General features: G+C 36.8%; 2 protein-coding genes across 2 annotated transcripts in view; both read right to left on the reverse strand.

Annotated features, from left to right (window-relative positions):
* Positions 1-16,900, reverse strand: part of LOC149065202 (cell adhesion molecule Dscam1-like) — a 50,253-nt gene extending 33,353 nt beyond the window's left edge. The window contains exons 1-11 of the mRNA XM_089254327.1: positions 16,700-16,900; positions 12,618-12,899; positions 12,379-12,498; positions 10,991-11,155; positions 10,777-10,793; positions 10,589-10,694; positions 9,477-9,755; positions 6,624-6,737; positions 6,250-6,424; positions 3,842-4,149; positions 2,925-3,047 (exon numbers count right to left, since the gene is read on the reverse strand). Coding sequence (XP_089110453.1) covers positions 2,925-3,047; positions 3,842-4,149; positions 6,250-6,424; positions 6,624-6,737; positions 9,477-9,755; positions 10,589-10,694; positions 10,777-10,793; positions 10,991-11,155; positions 12,379-12,498; positions 12,618-12,899; positions 16,700-16,772 — 1,762 coding nt within the window. The 5' untranslated portion in view covers positions 16,773-16,900. The remainder of the gene's footprint in view (positions 1-2,924; positions 3,048-3,841; positions 4,150-6,249; positions 6,425-6,623; positions 6,738-9,476; positions 9,756-10,588; positions 10,695-10,776; positions 10,794-10,990; positions 11,156-12,378; positions 12,499-12,617; positions 12,900-16,699) is intronic.
* Positions 16,901-17,117: 217 nt separating this feature from the next.
* Positions 17,118-17,586, reverse strand: part of LOC149065203 (hemicentin-2-like) — a 41,267-nt gene continuing 40,798 nt past the window's right edge. The window contains exon 25 of the mRNA XM_089254328.1: positions 17,118-17,314. Coding sequence (XP_089110454.1) covers positions 17,118-17,314 — 197 coding nt within the window. The remainder of the gene's footprint in view (positions 17,315-17,586) is intronic.

Here is a 17,586-nt window from a genome sequence, read left to right on the forward strand (position 1 = left end):
TATAGAGCGAGGGACCTGGTCAGTGAGTGACCTAGAGCATGGGAATGAACAAAAGTGAAACAGTGATGTAGAGCAGCGGTCAGCAACTTTGGGAAGCTCAAGGCCCAGTTGATTTGTGAGTGGAAGGCCCGGTCATGCACACGACTAATAAGAAATAAAAGAGGGAAAATGAAACAGGGAATCGCTCAAGGCCCGGTACGACTAATGTCAGGGCCCGGCGGTTGAGAAACACTGATCTAGAGCATAAGTAAACGTGCAAATGATCAAAAGAGTGACCCAGCAAGGAACCATGTCAGTGGGCAACCACAAGAGTGGCCTAGAACATGTGTAAGCATGTGAGTGACCAAAACAGTGTCCAAACATGTGAGTAACCAAAACAGTGTACAAACATGTGAATGACTAAAAATGGGGCTTACAGAGTGTGACCAAACGAGTGACTTAAAACGCAGGTATACTTGCAGGAGTGGAGGGAGGTCAAGCGGGTTTTAACACAAGGTGGCGAATTCGAGGAAAGATTAGTCAAGGAAATTAGACCAGAATGGGAGAAGGGTGGCAAACCATAAATGCGCCTCTGATTGTCGATAACAAATCAATTTCACCTCGATGATTTTATCAATATGCAAATGAATTTCTCGTGACACTTTACCGATATCTAAATTCCATTTCTCAAGCTCATTTTTGATCTTTCAGAGACTTTCCAGGAAATTCTGACCTATATCTATGATTTTAAGACATTTCTTGACCTACAACCACGATTTTTGAGACGTTTTTGGAGTTATAACCATGGACTTTTAGACATTTTGCGAATCTACAATCACATATTTTGAGAGGTTTTTGGACCTACAACCATGTCTTTGGAACGTACATTTTACGAACCCACTACCCCTCATTTCTAGACATTTTACGGACCTACTACTCCCCCCCCCCCCCACCCATTTCAAGACTTTTTCGGACCTGCTGCCAGGCATTTTGAGACACCTTTCCAAAAATGCAACTGTGCTATTCTGAGAGGTTTTTTGAAGGTACAACCGTGCCATTTAAGACATTTTATGGAGCTACCACTACGAATTTCGACACACTTTCCTGACCTACATCCATGCCTTTTGAGATATTTTAGGGCCTACAATCACGAATTCTGAGACGTAGACGAAGATATTTTTCTGATTATTCCAAGACATTTTCCTGATATTTCGATACATGTTTCTGATGTTTGCGACATTTTTCTGATATTTCGATACATGTTTCGGCGGCGTGCAAAAGGCTACTACTTACGCCTTCTCCCTGCTTGAGTCACACTGCCTCATCGGGATATTTCAATTGGGAATGGTGTGAATAGTATGAACAAACTGAAGGGATGGCGATGGGCAGCCCAATCAGGGCTAACTTTTATATAGATAGATTCGAGGTCCAAGCTTTGGCGTCAGCACAACACCAGCCATCAACCTGGTTTCGGTATATGGACGACACATTCGTTACATGGGGCCATGGAGAGAGAAAACTTGAAGAGCTCCCAGTTCATCTGAACAGTATACATCAAAACATCAAATTTACAAGGGAGAAAGAACAAGGGGGAGACCCTTCTGTTTCTAGATGTTCTGGTCACGAGGAAATGTAATAGGCTTGGCCATACGGCATACCGTAAAAAGACGCACAAAGGACAGATACCTGCACCGGAAGTGTAATCCTGCCCTGAAGAAGGAACCTGGTTATTTGCGCTTATTTGCTGCTTCATTCATTTTTGCAAAATTAAGTTTGAGGTCACGGGCCACATCAGATGCTTCCAAGGGCCACATTTGGCCCGAAGGCCATGGGTTGAGCATATATGTCTCAAATAAACTATGGTGGGGTGGGAGGGGAATGTGACTACTTTCAGAATCCAGCACCCATAAAAACCGGGCCATCTTAAGTCCCCCCATATTTTGCAACAGGGTCCCTAAAATGGGGTCTTTCGTCGATCTTCTGACTAGATTTTTTATGGGTCCCTCCATATTAAATTTATAGTGCAAAAAAAAAGGAAAAAAAAAGAGAATCATATTGGGCCCCATGCTGCTGCTCTGTCAGTCCCACTCTTGTGAGGGACCACGCCCAGGGGCCTCATGTCCATTAAGTGACCTCTCCTCATGAGGTTTTGTGCATTACAATGACTTTAGAACATAAGTGGTAAATATGTGGGCTATGTTACTTCCAGCTAATTACGGGACTACCAGCGTATCATTTTGCCTAGGGCCCCATGATGTTGAGACAGCCCTGAATTGAACTCGGATTAGAGGGGAGTTCAATAAATTCTAGCCCAGTGGTCTAGAGACCAATCTCATTTACAAAATTTTTTGTTCAGTATAAATTCGCTAAAAAAATAATTTCAATACGTAGGAAGGATCTTCTTTATGAGGGTCGAAGACCCTGGGTAAAACAGGGGAGCCACGAGAGAAAAAAATGGTCCAAAGGGGACCACGGGCAAAAAAAAGGTTAAAAAACACTGCATTACATTGTGAGGAAACTCATTGAATTCAATCATGCTTTTTTTAGGCATTTTTGTTTATCTCCCATCATGAATTTCAAGATGTTTTTCTGATATCTGACAGCGCAATTTTAAAAACTCTTCTTTTACCTGAGCCGTGTGCACTCTTAAAATTCTGACACGTCAATGACACCAGATGAAATATCCTACAAACGCTATATCCGATTGTACGTTCTGAACATTTTTTCCGAGACATGTGACTACGATTTCATCGCAATCGAAGTCTCAAGACATTTCAAGTAGAAAACCTGACCATGTGCCCCGATACTGCAGAACTGATACCAATTTTCGTATATAAAGTTTTCAAATGCCAATGATACTTGAGATATGACGTGAGTTTTCGTAGCTTTATATGAGTATTTCCGGCACCATTACATTTATTTCGTGATTTTTCGTAATCCCTTACCTTCAGTTTTAGTCCACGTTATAACGGGTGTCGGGAATCCTTTGGCTTGACATTCCAAAGACAGGAAGCTCCCAGCTTCTTTTCTAACATGTTCCGATGGCTCTTTCAACCACACAGGTGGCGCTGGACACATGAAATAATTCAAACATCAAATGTATGTATGTGATATTCTCTCGAAAAGATTAGCTAACAATCATATAAAGAAAAAAGTGAAATTATTTTCAATTTATGTAAGAGAAATGTTCGAAAAAGTAAGATATATTATACGGAAAATCTAAAAATCTGTAAATTGGTTACTCGTAAAAGATTTATTGTAGTTAATATTTGTCTAAAAATTGTAAAATTATTATAAAAATTAAAAGTTATACAATTTTTGAAATTATAAAGAAAAATTTAAATTATAAACATTTTTAAAATCATAAAATTGAAATTATAAAAAATTTTAAAATTATCAAAAAATTAAAATGATTAAAAAAAATTTAAAATTATAAAAATGTTCAACTGAAAATATAGAAGTTATCTATAGGTATTTTAAACGGGTGATTTTTGGAGAAAATACTGAACACTCTCTGGTAGGTTAACCGAATGGTTATCGTATCAGAACCTATACGTATCTTTTAGCACAAGTTCTAATGTTACTTTAGGCACTTTACGCATCTATACATGTCAACTTATAAATCTTTCATTCATAGGTACTTTGGAAATATATGTATATCAATGCAAACAAATCTTTAAACTGTATTAAGTAAGTACTGTGAAAACCAAAATCGGAGATGTGAAAATATCGTGACTAACGGATTTAAATCAAGACTAAATCTTCCAATTATCTTGATACATTAATGTCTTTCCATCAAGAGATAATCGGCACTATTTTTGGAAAAATGCATTCGATAAAATAGAAAAATAATCAACTTTACCAGTGACTGTCAACATCACGGATCTCGCATCACTTCCAGATTTCCCTTCAACCACACACGTGTAGTTGCCACTCGTTGAGGAGGTCACATTAGTGATCAATAAAGCTGACACACCGTGATTATTAGTGACCTGGTATGTTCTGTCATTAATGAGCTGTGAATCATTCAGGAACCACTTGAATTTGATGTCTCTATCGGAACCGCTCGCGATACATGCAAGCTTGGCATGTTCATTGATGAAAAGTCTTTCTGGAGAGCTTAAGCTCTGTATCCTCGGATTATCACCTGCAAAACACATATTGGTACATCTTCAAAATTACTTAAAGACAGTAAAATGATTTTTTAAATTAGTTAACCGTAAATGTGTGAATATGTATTACAAATCAGTGAGAGGTAAATCTGAATAGTAATGAATAGCTGCTCAATTTTTAATGTATTCAGATAGCTTCTGTGTGGGGGAAGTGTTCATTGAATCTCATTTATAAAATTATAAATAAATAACTTATGAATAAAACTCATGAGAGAAAAGACAAATGATAGCCAAATCAAAGTTTTGTGACAACGTAACTATCTCTTCCTGACACTACAGATAAATAATAAAAGCAGATCTAGATTTATGCTAGAAACCAAAAGCATGATTACACAGTGCTTTATGGTGATTAAAGCAAGTCTAAGAATTAATCTAGAAATCAGAAGTAATCAAAGCAGGTCTGCAGTCCTTAGAAATCAAAGAATTTCGAGATGTTTTTCCAGAAACCGAAACTGATCAAAGTAAGTCTAAAGGATTTTCCAGGTAAAAAACCTTTCAAAGCAAGCCTAGAAATTTTTATAGAATTTGAATTAATTGAAGTGAATTCAGATTTTCTTTTGTAAAAACCGAAACTAGTCATAGCTCGTATAAAATTGTTTTCAGGTAAAAAAACTAATCAAAGTAAGTTTTCTAGAAAATAAAACTAATCAAACCAAGTCTAGAGATTTTACTAGAAAACGAAACTAATCGAAGCAAAGTATAGATGATTTTCTAGAAACCAAAACTTATCGAAATAAGTATGGAAATTTTTCTAGGTACCAAAATTACTAAAAGGAAGTTCAGCACCAAAGTTTAAGTACCAACACTAACCAAAGCAAGATTGAAGATTTTTATGGAAAATTAAAACAATCAAAAGCCAGATTTTTTGAAAATTAAAAACAATTAAAGGAAGTCCAGGGGGTTTTTTCTGGAAGCCAAAGCAGACTAGGTCTTGAGAGTTTTCTAGAGAATGAAACTAACCAATGTGTGTGCTACTGCAGAAACTTTTCTAGAAAATAAAACTAATCGAAGCATGTCTAGCGATTTCCCTACTTATCAAAACAAGTGTAGAGATTTTCCTAGAGAACGAATCGAATCAATGCAAGCCTAGAGATTTCTTTAGAAAACAAAACTAATCAATGCAAGTCTAGAGATTTTTGTAAGAATCAAAACTATTCAAAATGAGTCTGAATTTTTGCTACAATTTAGAAGTATTGATCAAAGCAATCAAAGAAAGACTAGAATTTCAACCAAAAAATCGAAGCTAATCAAAAATTAAACTTGTAAAATTAAATTAATACAACACTTAAAGTTGTTTAAAGTTTATTTATGGTACCATAAACGTACCGTTGACTCGAGGGGGGGGGGGAGCCCAGAAGTTTAGTGTTTTTACAAATATTTAGCTTACGTGGGGACACTGAACTTTGGACCTAAAGGGCTCATTACCTTTCCGGCCCTAAATCATGAATCGTTAAAAGATTTTTGGGGGTATCAACACACACACACACACCAATAAAATCCAAGTAGTATTTTTTCATGCTCAATAAAGGAATTTTACCCACGATATTAATGAAATAAATATTATAAGCATTTCAAAATATTTTATAAATCATATAATCAAAACATGTGCTTGGCAAACTAAAGTAGCACACAGTAAATATTATAATAAAACTGATGAAGTAAATTGAAAAATAATCATAACTTACGTTTAGCGTCTGAGTCATAGGTCCCATAGATGATGATAAACATGACGAACAATAACAAGCTTCTCATGGCCTAAAAAATGCCCGTTTTAAATTATCAAAATGTTTCGAAGTGATTTAAGAACTGTACTGTGTAAGTAAATACTGTGAATACTGTTTACAAGTTGTAGGTAAAGCCCGTTTCATGAGATCTATCCAGTACTGAAAAGACGATTCGAACATGAGATGCTCTATTTATTCATGGTTACACAAAATAGTGCTTGGTTCAGCCTAGCCTCGTAATATCGTAACGGCTTGAACGGGTAGCTAGCGCCACACTGTGGAGTTAATATGAATCGAAAATGTTGTGTAAGACTCAAATTTCTGAATTTATTTAATGAAAAATTTATATACGAATATTATATTTTTATACGCACATTATACGAATCTTACCAATGACATTTACAGAAATATTTTTATTAAGCGACTTATGTTGGCCATTTTGTGCGTAACACGTGTACGTTCCTCTGTCGGCGTTGAGTACGCTGGTGAAGACGAGCGTTCCGTTCTGTAGTTGATGTTTTCTTGCAGTGTTGGTGACTGGAACGCCATCTAGAAGAAACGAAAATGTTAAAATGATATTTGGTTCATCAACCATGGCAGGAACTTATGAACTTTAGCATTAAATTGAAAATTTTCAACGCGTAAATTTTTAGGATAATGATATTTTCATGGTTTCAAAAACTTCAATGACTATGCTGCTTGAAGTTTTAAATAAAATAGAAGATATCGATATATCGGGACTCTTTACCCTTTTTCCACGTTATCTCAGGTTTCGGTCGCCCTTTAGCTTGGCATTGAATGCGAAGGCTTTGGCCTTCTGTGACATCGACGTCTGTAGGTTCTATGATCCATTGTGGAGGAGCTTTGAAAAATGTAAATATTGTAATCAGGAATAAAAATTGTACACGTTATACTTCTCATGAACATCTGTCCAAGAATTTCAAAAATTTAGAATATGAGCATAAAGTTAAACATATTTCAGATATTTTTGTCAAAGTTTATGTCGAGTATTTCAGGATAATTTTATTGAATTAAATTGGGTGCACCAAAGGCACTGCTCGAATCATTTTTAAAGTTAATGTCAAGTATCTCAAATCATTTTGAAATTAGCCAAATGAAGTATCTTGAATTGTTTTGAAAGTGTCACATTGGATTTCTGATCGTTCTGAAGAGGTATGGCATGAAATTTCAGTCAAGTATTTCGAATAATTTTGAAAGTATAACATTAAATTACGGTCAAATGTATCTCATAAAATATCAAAAGTAACCAGTCAAGTATCTGGAACAATACTGAAAGTAGCTAGACAAGTGCCTCGAATAATAGCGAAAGTAGTTGATAGCGTTAAGCGATAAGTATCTCGATTAATATCAAAAATAGCCAGTGAAGTATCTCGGATTTTACCGCAAGTGGCCAGTCAAGTGTCTCGTAGCCAATCATTTTGAAAGTATCGCATAATATTTTCATCCGCTACTTTGAGACATTCGGCAAATGATTCATGACATTCTAATCATATATCTCAATATCCTTGGCCATTTGTTCTTTTCCTTTTTTTTCATTATGCCAAATATCTTGAGAAACTTTCATCATTGCCCATTGCCACTCATAACATCTTCATGTATCTTACGCTATTCAAATCTCATAATACAGTACATAATTTGAAATTTAATACTTTAATAACGCTTTTAAAATCTCGTTTCTTTTACACCAGTACTGACATTACAATGGAATAAAATTCATGTCACATAATTTACCCTTTATTAGGTCGTGTTGCTCTCAAGCACAACACATTCCTTCTCATACAGGGTGTTTCAAAAATAAAATCATCCGATTTAAAAAAAATCATAACCATTCAGCTTTTGATCCGTTTTGATCGAATAATGTAAAGGTAGAAAGAGGAAAACCTCGAGTTTCACGCAGTTGTCGACAGGTAGCGCTAACGCTCTTCCTTCGGCCGTCACTTCAGAGTTTGTCAAGATCGGCTTTTCCCACAGTTAGAAACCGATTCGGATGACTTCATTTTCCAGTAGGACGGAGCACCACCACACTGGAGCTTGGATGTTCGAGAATTTTTGAACAATCGCATTCCATAACGATGGATTGGCCGTACGGGACATGACAATTCAGTTAAACATCATTGGGCCCCCCAAAGATCGCCGGACCTCACTGTGTGCGATTTCTTCTTGTGGGGGTTTATAAAAGACAAATTTTATGTGTCTCCCCTTCCATCTACATTAACCGAACTGAAGATACGCATAACAGGAGCCGTGGAAGCAAACATGCTCGCAAAAGTTTGGGACGAATTTGACTACCGTATATATACATTGACACATGCCGTGCATCCATGGTGGACATATTGAGAACCTTTAATTTTGGTTTGTAAAAAAAACTTTAGAATTAGCCATGTAATATAAAATTAATCTTAAGTGCCTATGTCAATATTTTTTGTAATATACGCATTTCATATCGGGGGAATTCTTTTTGAAACACCCTGTATTTTTCAAGTTAAGGCACTGTATATTTTGAACTCGTTTTGGCATTGATGCTTTTAAGCCCCTACTAAACATTAGTTCTTTACTTGAGAGCTGTTCGTGAAGTTCCTATAAACACAACCAGAATGGCTCAAAGATACGCATGTCTAATGTTTATTGACAAGCCAAGCAAGAACGATTTTTGGCACTTTGCAGGGAAGTACCATGTATGGGGGAGACATATTGCTGTGCAATAAATTATTCAAATATATATAAATAATATAAATACAGTGAAGTACAACAGCCCATATTATTTTAAATATTGGCAGTAATATTTTTTTTGTCTTCTAATAACATTCCGGGTACCCCTTATTTGCTTCATGCAACTGTTAAAGTAAATGTGAAAAAATGCTGTTCACACACAAAATAACCGGTTATTATGCATATTTACCAAGCATTTCGGTAACTTCGATAAATTTCCTAAATTTATCACTTTTTCCGGCGATTATGCGTATAATCCAAGCGTCGTTTGTAAATTTGGATAAATTCCCCAAAGTTATTACTTTTACCGGTGATTATGCATAATATCTAAGCGTCGCGTCGTTGGTAAACACGCTATATGATATATACTATACATCATAATTCATAAATGTATTGTATCATTATATCGGGGTGCGATCGCAAAATTTGTTATCACTATACCAGTGTTCGACCATATTCATCGCACATACTAGACTCATTTGCAATTTTTTTCATATTTGTATAAAATAGCCACTGGTGAATTTGATAATCACAGATAAAGGTGATCAATTTCGAGTATTAATCAAATTCATCAACGGCACTTAGTTACTAAGCACTGGTATTGGTAATACATGGTTTCAGTTTTTATCAAATTTACCAACGACGCTTGGGTATTATGTATATTCGCCGGTGAAAGTGATAAAATTTATCAAACTTACCACGACGATTGGTAAGTATGCATAATAACCGAAATATTGCGTTTTACCCTAACATAACCAATCGAAATGTTTCTACTCCGGTTATTTCACTGCGTGTCAATCAAAAGGGTTGAACGACATTAATTCTGAGGAAACAAAACCCAAAAATATATCGAATAGAGTTTCTCACTCACCTTGTACAATCAGCAGAGAACTGTGATTAGTTTGACTGTTCAACCTCTCACTGATACACGTATAATTCCCAGAATCCTCTTCGATTACGCTTTTGATTTTTAGCACCGAATAGTCTCTATGAAGACCAATCTCTACCCTCTCGGAGCTTTTGATAATGAATCCATCCTTAAGCCATTTGAACGATACTTTATCTTCAGTCGTAACTGCACAAAGTACTTTGACAGTTTCCCCTTCGCGGACTTTTGAAGGGAATGAAAATGGCTGAATTTGTAGAAAACCTTGAAAGAAAAAGTTGTAAAATTTGTATAAATTTTATATTAAAAATTAAAACATTATATGAAATTTACACTTTAACAAACTTGAAATTTAAGTAGATTTTTATTAAAAATACGACAGTAATTTAATTACAAATAATACATTTTCTTAGAGTTCTTCAAACTTTCTTTATTGATTTTCAGACTTTTTTAGAAATTTTCTGAACAACTTTGAAGATATTTCACTAATTTCTTTTCTTTTAACGTTGAACTTTGAAATTTACTTCTTTGAATATAAAAATGATTTTCCCTAATTCTTTTATTTGTGACCGATCTCTACCAAAATTTGCGTACAATCCATACCAAACTATACCGATATAAGCGAAAATCTATCTCATAACTTCTTAACGTCCAAGATAATCGAAAAACGGCCATCAACAATGCTTTCGCACGTTCGAAAATGACTTTTTGAAATGTTTACATAGCTACCACGGTTCCAAACAATGCGTTTTTCAACAATAGAGAGACATGTTAATCATTTTTTTACACCGGTTTTGATTTCTTTGATGCTCGAATTGTAGGGAAAACTGGATTAAAACTTTTATATGGAATCTATTTCATAATTCAAATGCAGGTAAACAATAAAATTTTGCTCATTGTTTCCAATCGAAATACAGAAATCCAAATTTCATTTCATGTTCAATAGAATATTCACGAAATTGTTCACATTTGTTCTCATGTCAATTGAATGTTGCATAGTTTTCTCATTGTTATATGAATATTTCGACTTTCTACGTAATATATAATTGCAGTCTATATTAACTGAATGTGAAATTTATAAAAAAAAATGTACTCACCATGATATGGTAGAAATGATGCAATAACCATTGTTGTGAGTATAGCGTATTGTCTGAAATACATTATATATTTCACATCGAATGTACAACAATATTTACACACAAACTAAAGAAACTAACGGTCGTATAATGGATTATTCGAATGGATAAACGTGTTGTGGCGACCGAAATACTGAAATAAGCGTTACTGTATGATGGGAGGAAGCTGCAAAAAAAAAAAAAAACAGGTTTACATTTGGTGGAAAACTAGCGCCGCGTAGGGAAACTATACGGAACTAAAAAGTGTATAGATATATAATCTGTAGAATGATAACAAATCGGGACATATAGTTGCTCGGGTACACATTGTGGCGTTTGTTGTGAGACAACGTGTGAATTGAGTTTTGTTTTGGGAAATCTCACCAATGACTCTCAAGAAGACGGACTTGCTCAATTGTTGTCCGATGCCGTTGCTGACGTGACAGATGTAATTTCCGGAATCACTCATTTCGACGTTGTTTATGCCGAGTGATCCGTTTTGGTGCTTGGTCACGTGATCGGATTTCGGCTCAGTTTCTTGTCCTTTGTCTGTTCAACGAAAGAAAGTGTTAAATTACAATTACATTCATATATGAAATTGGCAAAATGAGCATGATCAAATGCAATACAGCATACTAAATTGTTACGTTGAAAGAGAAGTCAAGGTCCGTTGTTGATACTGGATGCAATGACTATACGTCCCGTATTTTACCGTTCTTTTTGCCATCCCAACTTTTGTTTTTTTCAAGAAGTGTCCCGTTTTTTCAAAGCGTACACGAATTTTAAAACTTTACTAAATTCATAAATGAAGATAGTTTTAAAAACTTACAAATTATACGATAATTCAGAGATTATGGATATAAACATTCTCACATATGAAAGTATCATGTGTTCAACTTTTTTTTCATGAAATACATTAAAACTCAGAGTGCGTGACAATAATTCCCCCCCCCTTTCCCACCGTTGGCGATTATTCAGCGATTTCAGTGATAATTGGCACCTTTTTTGTGGAGACCATTGGCAATAGCTTATAGGAACAAAATTTTATCATTTACGTTGCGGCAATGACAAGCAATGACACTTTATTTACCTTCCGTTGGCAATTTTTGTGGCCACACCTGTCGCATACTACCCCGTGGGCAACTGTGAAGTTAATAACGTTTCTACGCCAGATACCAGTCCTTGTAGATGGCCGCAAGAGTGTAGCTCCATGCAGAACTGAATTACCGTATCAATGTAGAGTGATTGAGGATGACGAACTATATTGGCATTAAATCAACCCATACAGCCAAATGCGGACCGTATTTGACATTCCAGCCAGAGTTTAGCTGACACTAACCAAATCTTATAGAAATATTCTCTTTTACCACCGATACAAATCGTTTTAAAGATGTTCAATATGTCCCTCAAGGTTGCACACGTTTTATATTCGTAGGTTTACCGAGAGCAACCCGTAACCCTGTAACATCCGAGAACCAGCATTCATCGGTATGTTACAGAGAATAATAAGCCGAATTATAGTTTTCATCTATGGAAAAACGCTGGTTAGTCAAGAGAGATACCTTAGACACATATAGAATGACTTATCAAGCGGCTGTGACACCTATCAGCAAACTGTTATACCACTATGCTTCATTTAATCAATGATGAGCGAATGATCTCAGGTATTGGTTGCTTGATTTTGGTGTCATTTGGACCAGTAGAAAGCTCCCCCCACAGTCCTCTGAATTGGGAAGTTTGATTTCCATAACCGTTTTCAATTATATTCTTACCTTTTAGTCGGGCCCAGGTTATCACCGGAGTCGGTGATCCGGCAGCAGAACACTGTAATAAGGCATTCCTTCCAGCATATACCTCGACATCCGCTGGCTCATGTAGCCATACAGGGGGCGCTGAATTGGAGAAAATAGTGTTAAAAGGTATCCTGAAAAATATGGAGAAATACATTCGATTGAAATTAAAAAATCATTGAATTAAAGTATAAAAAATGTGTGGATACGGTCCAACTTACCCTGTACTGATAAGTACGCCGAGTAATTATCACTTCCGTACGCGTTTTTGACGAGACACGTATAGTTTCCAGAAGAATTATTGGTCACGACATTGATGGTCAAAAGAGAAACTCGTTCACTTTCACTGAATTTGACGTTGGATGTCTTGTCCAGTTTCTTGCCGTTTTTCAACCACGTGAATTTCAACGGCTCTTGACCTCTGATGACAACGCAGGACACGCTCAGGAAATCACCGATTTTAATGAGGCGTGGGAAATGGAAGGGGGCGATTTCTGGCTGTTCTGTTGGCGAGAAAAAGTGCGTATCAGTAACTTATATAAGGTTCCAGAAATAATATGCAGATATTTTTCTACTAATTTACTTTATATGGCATTATTATTATTCAATTGTAGCAGCCTTTCTTCAAAAAGGGTTCAGTGGAGGTTTTCCCAAGATATCGCATCATTTTCCCAAGGCTAATCATTTTCCGTGAGGTATAAAATGTTGTGAAGAATTCTTAGAATATAGGTGTGATACTAGCTGTAATACCCGGCACCACCAAGGTTTTCTTAATACAGAGTGGTTATAAATAAACTGACACTACTTAGACGTATGTAGTGCCCATTGTGATGGAGGTATTTTATTGAAACTTAGCATATAGGATATATGGGCAATATGGAAAAGAAAGATTCGATGAAAAATAGTTCAATTTTTATCACCAGGTGAATAAGGTGGCGCTTTTCAATCGCAGTTATCTTGTTCTCATGGTCCAAACAACACATATCCCAAGTTTCAATGAAGTAGTGTGAGTATAATTCAACTGACACTATTCAGCTTAATATAATACTGACACTACTCCGACCTATGTAGAGCCCGTTGTGGTGAACGTGTTTCATTGAAAATTGGTATATGCGTTATTTGGACTATGGGAACAAGATACGTGCCATTTTATTCACCTGGTGATGAAAAATGGAACTATTTTTTAATATTGTTTCTTTTCGCCCCATGGTTCATATATCTGATATACCAAATTCCATCAAAAATGCCCATCATTAAAATGGGTGCTACATACGTCTGAGCAGTGTCAGTTTATTTATAACCACCCTGCATACTGGCAGCATTGAAGTAGTTACAAGCCATTGTAAAAGGATAAACGGTTTACGGAAAATTCACCGCCAACAATTCACCGTCGGAAAATTCACCGACAACAGTTCGATGCGACTCAGTTAGCGATTGAGTTACTGAGTCAGTGAGTGGTTGAGTGAGACAGCGAGCCACTGAGTCCGTGAGTGACCCAGTGCAAGTGCAGACTCAGTGCACTTGCACAAGTCAAGTGCAGACTCAGCAGCTCGCTCACTCACGGACTGACTTACTCGCTTATTGACTCAGTAACTCACTCACATACTCATTGGGTCACTCACTCCCTCTCTCACTGACTGAGTAACTTAATCGCTCACTCCCTCGCTAACTGTCTCGCATCGAACTGCTGCCGGTGAATTCTCCGAACACGATATATTTTACGCTAAATGTAATAAATACGGTCCGATTATAATTCCTAAATTTTAACGTTTGTAGCACTTTTGAAAATTTGAATGAAATGTTAAAAATCTGGGGCACTTTTCCGGCACCCCTTAAATTGCTTTTGTAACGACTGGGTGATTTATCACTATATTCAACATACAATCTTTTATTTGGGAAACATTTCGTGTTATCCCTGACCAATATTGGGGGAATCATAGGATACCCCAATACACACACAAATTTTGAGATATTTTTCCTGGTGATTCCTTCAGCCATCAAGGGTTTCTATAATAGCATTTCTCAAAATCGGGTTTTCACTTTTTCAAGAGCAGGAATATTTTCTCGGTGATTCCTAGAATCCGCAGATTCCTTCAAGAGTCATCTAAATCAGCGTTTATTTACAAGGTTTCCACTACTACTACTATACAGCACAACAACTCCAGTCATATATCGCCATATGGCAAATTCCAACTAGTGGAGTTGGGTGGGAAACAGCGGTTCTCTCTCTACTATTTCATGTGCATGGATACTTTGCAGGGGATCCCTAGAACATGGAGATTACTTCAAGGATTCCCTAAACTAGTGTTTCTCAACTTGGGGTTTCGCTTTTTCAAGAGCATGGGTATTTTCCAGGTGATTATTAGAATCTCAAGATTCCTCTTCAAGGGTTCCCTAAATAAGCGCATATTTATAGGAGTTTCACTTTTTTAAGTCTATGGATATTTTGCTGGTGATTCCTTGAGCACGGAAATTGCGTCAAGGATTCCATAAACCAGTGTTTCTCAACTGGGGTTCCCCCCTTTTTGAAGACCATAGGAATTTTACACGTTGTTCCTTTAACACAGAGATTTGCTTTAAGGGTTCCCTATGTCAACATTTCCTTACTGGGGCTCCACTTCGATTGATTCAAGGGTTCACTTAATCAGTGTTCCACAGCTCGTAATCGTAAATGTTCTCATTTCGAGATCATGGATGATTTCTAGAACATGACAAGGAATTAAAGGGTTCCTCAAATCAGCATTACTCAACTGGAGTTACATCCTCTAAAAGCCACGATTTTTTTTCAAGGTGATTTCTAGAACTTGTAAATTCTTTCAAGGGTTCTCTAAGTCAGCATTTCTGAGCTAGGGTCCCACATTTTCATGAAAATGGATATTTTCCTAGTGATTCCTTGAACATTTATGCCATATTAAGGGTTCCCTAGAGCTTAGACTGAAGTGATGTCCTTAAAGTTACATACTGTACATGTATATAATCATAAAATTACGATATCTTCAAGGCTACCTGATATTTTTTTCCGGGTGACTCCTAGAACGTGGAGATTGCTGCAAGGGTTTCCTGTATCAGCGTTTCCCAGCTGCGGTTCCGCCTTTTCAAGAGCATGGATACTTCCCAAGTAATTCGTTGAACATTCATGTAACATCAAGGGTTTCCTAGAACGTGGACTGAAACGATGTTCTCAATCTAGGGAACCCCTCAAAGTTTATACATGAAGGTATGAGATATTACCTATGGCTACTTCAAGGGTACCACAGAACATTGGTAATGTTTATTCACCGCGATTATTTTTTAGGTGATTACTAAATATGTATGTGACGTTAAAGTTTCTGTATAACGTTGACAAGCTTCTGCAATATTACTAATTTCAAGGATTCCTCAAAACATGGGAATCGCTTCTAGGGTTCCCTTGGAAATTCCTCAATCGAAGTTACGAGACAAATAGTAATAAATGACAGTGACAAAATATTTCCTAGAGGGCTTTTCTGGTTTATTGGGGTCCCTGTGAACATGGATAACATTCCATGGGTTCCTCAAGCGTAAACAGTCAGTAGTGCTTTCTCGGAATTCAAAAGTTTTCCATATGACTGTCCACATTAATATGTGCAGCTTTAGGCAGAATTTTTGGTGGTCCCATCAAGCCAAGACTTTCAGCGAGCCCATTATATTGATTTACACTAAATCAGTGTTTCAAATTAATACACAATCGGTCCCTTGCATGGCCCTCATATCCTGGATCAGGGCCCCCAGGCTGGGACTTTGGCCAGCCCCCTCCATGCTAATTTTTCACTGGCCCCTCTATAGTTAATTTATGGCGTGAAAATAAAAAAAAAACTGATGACAATCATCCGGAACTCCGGGCTGAAGCCCTCACAGCACCATCCTTGTGGGGGCCATGGTCCCCTGGCCACTAAGCTACAGCTCTCTACTCAGTCTACTCCTAATGAGCAGCAATAATACCATATTTATAATTAAAAATATATATTTCAAGCAGAGCCGACACAGGCACGGCCCATAGTCCTCAAGTACGTAAGTTTCTTCGTGATAAGAAGATTTGGTGCCAGACTTTTCAAGAGTCATTGGTAGACAGGGGTAGGTAAGGGCCCCTCTCCCCCTGAACATTTTGTCTGGGGGGGGGGACATTAAGCCAGCCCAGCTTTTAAATATGATCATAATTATTAAAATGAACTCAGTATTTGTCATTATTTGGACTCATTCAATTCATGTTTCAAATACACAGAGAATCTAAAATAGTATCGACAACTATTAATAAAATAATGATATAAATGGAAATTTTCCTTACCTTTGCATTCGCATTCCAACAAGACTGCCACTATTAGGATCAGTATTTCTCTCATTATCAGCTTCATTTCCATGCGAATTAGGGACAGTATTTAGTCAGTTTACATCGAACTACGTAAGAGAAATATTCGTAAAGTATTTACGACGTTATAGATGTTCAGTATAATGACATTACAACCGTATAAACGGCACAACAAACAATTTCTGGCTTCCTCAGCGCGGATAGTGTGTTATTCAAGTGACAACATTATACCAGGCGACGTACAGCTAGCGCCACATATCGGACAAAAATATAACTATAATAGTCTTGATGGAGCTATAAGAAATGTAGATTGTCTTATTTAGACCGAAAGAGTAATACAAAAGATAAATGACACACAAAATGGCTTCCATATCAAATAATTTTTAATGAAATTCCGCTATAAATGGGGGGAATCGAATTTCCGTTGCTCACCGATAACTCTAAGGTAGACGTTTTTCTTTAAGGACTGCCCGATGTCGTTCCTGACGTGACATACGTACATCCCTGAGTCAATAGCCTGAACATGGCGGATGGCCATTGTTCCATTGCTGGATATTGAGATGTGCTTGGATGTTATCGGTTGATTTTTGTCTCCTGAAAATTAAGAAACATATTGTATTTGAACATCAGCATACACCTGGAATATGCAATGCAGCCAAACTCGGTTATAACGTCAATTAGTTGCCCCGGCTGATTCCCACACAGCAGCGTTTCTCAACCTATAGTCCGCAGGCAGACCTCATAAAATTATTCACCCGTTGCAATTGATATTAGCAATATCCATATGGGTTCCGATGAAAAGTATACCTTTGTACTTATTTTCACCATTCATCATCGAGGAGAACGCAGGATATTGCGATATAGAA

This window comes from Pholcus phalangioides, unplaced genomic scaffold (assembly GCF_987345545.1).
Source record: "Pholcus phalangioides strain wild (caught in Gottingen) unplaced genomic scaffold, Ppha-v1.0 ptg000041l_1, whole genome shotgun sequence".
Lineage (NCBI taxonomy): Eukaryota > Metazoa > Arthropoda > Arachnida > Araneae > Pholcidae > Pholcus > Pholcus phalangioides.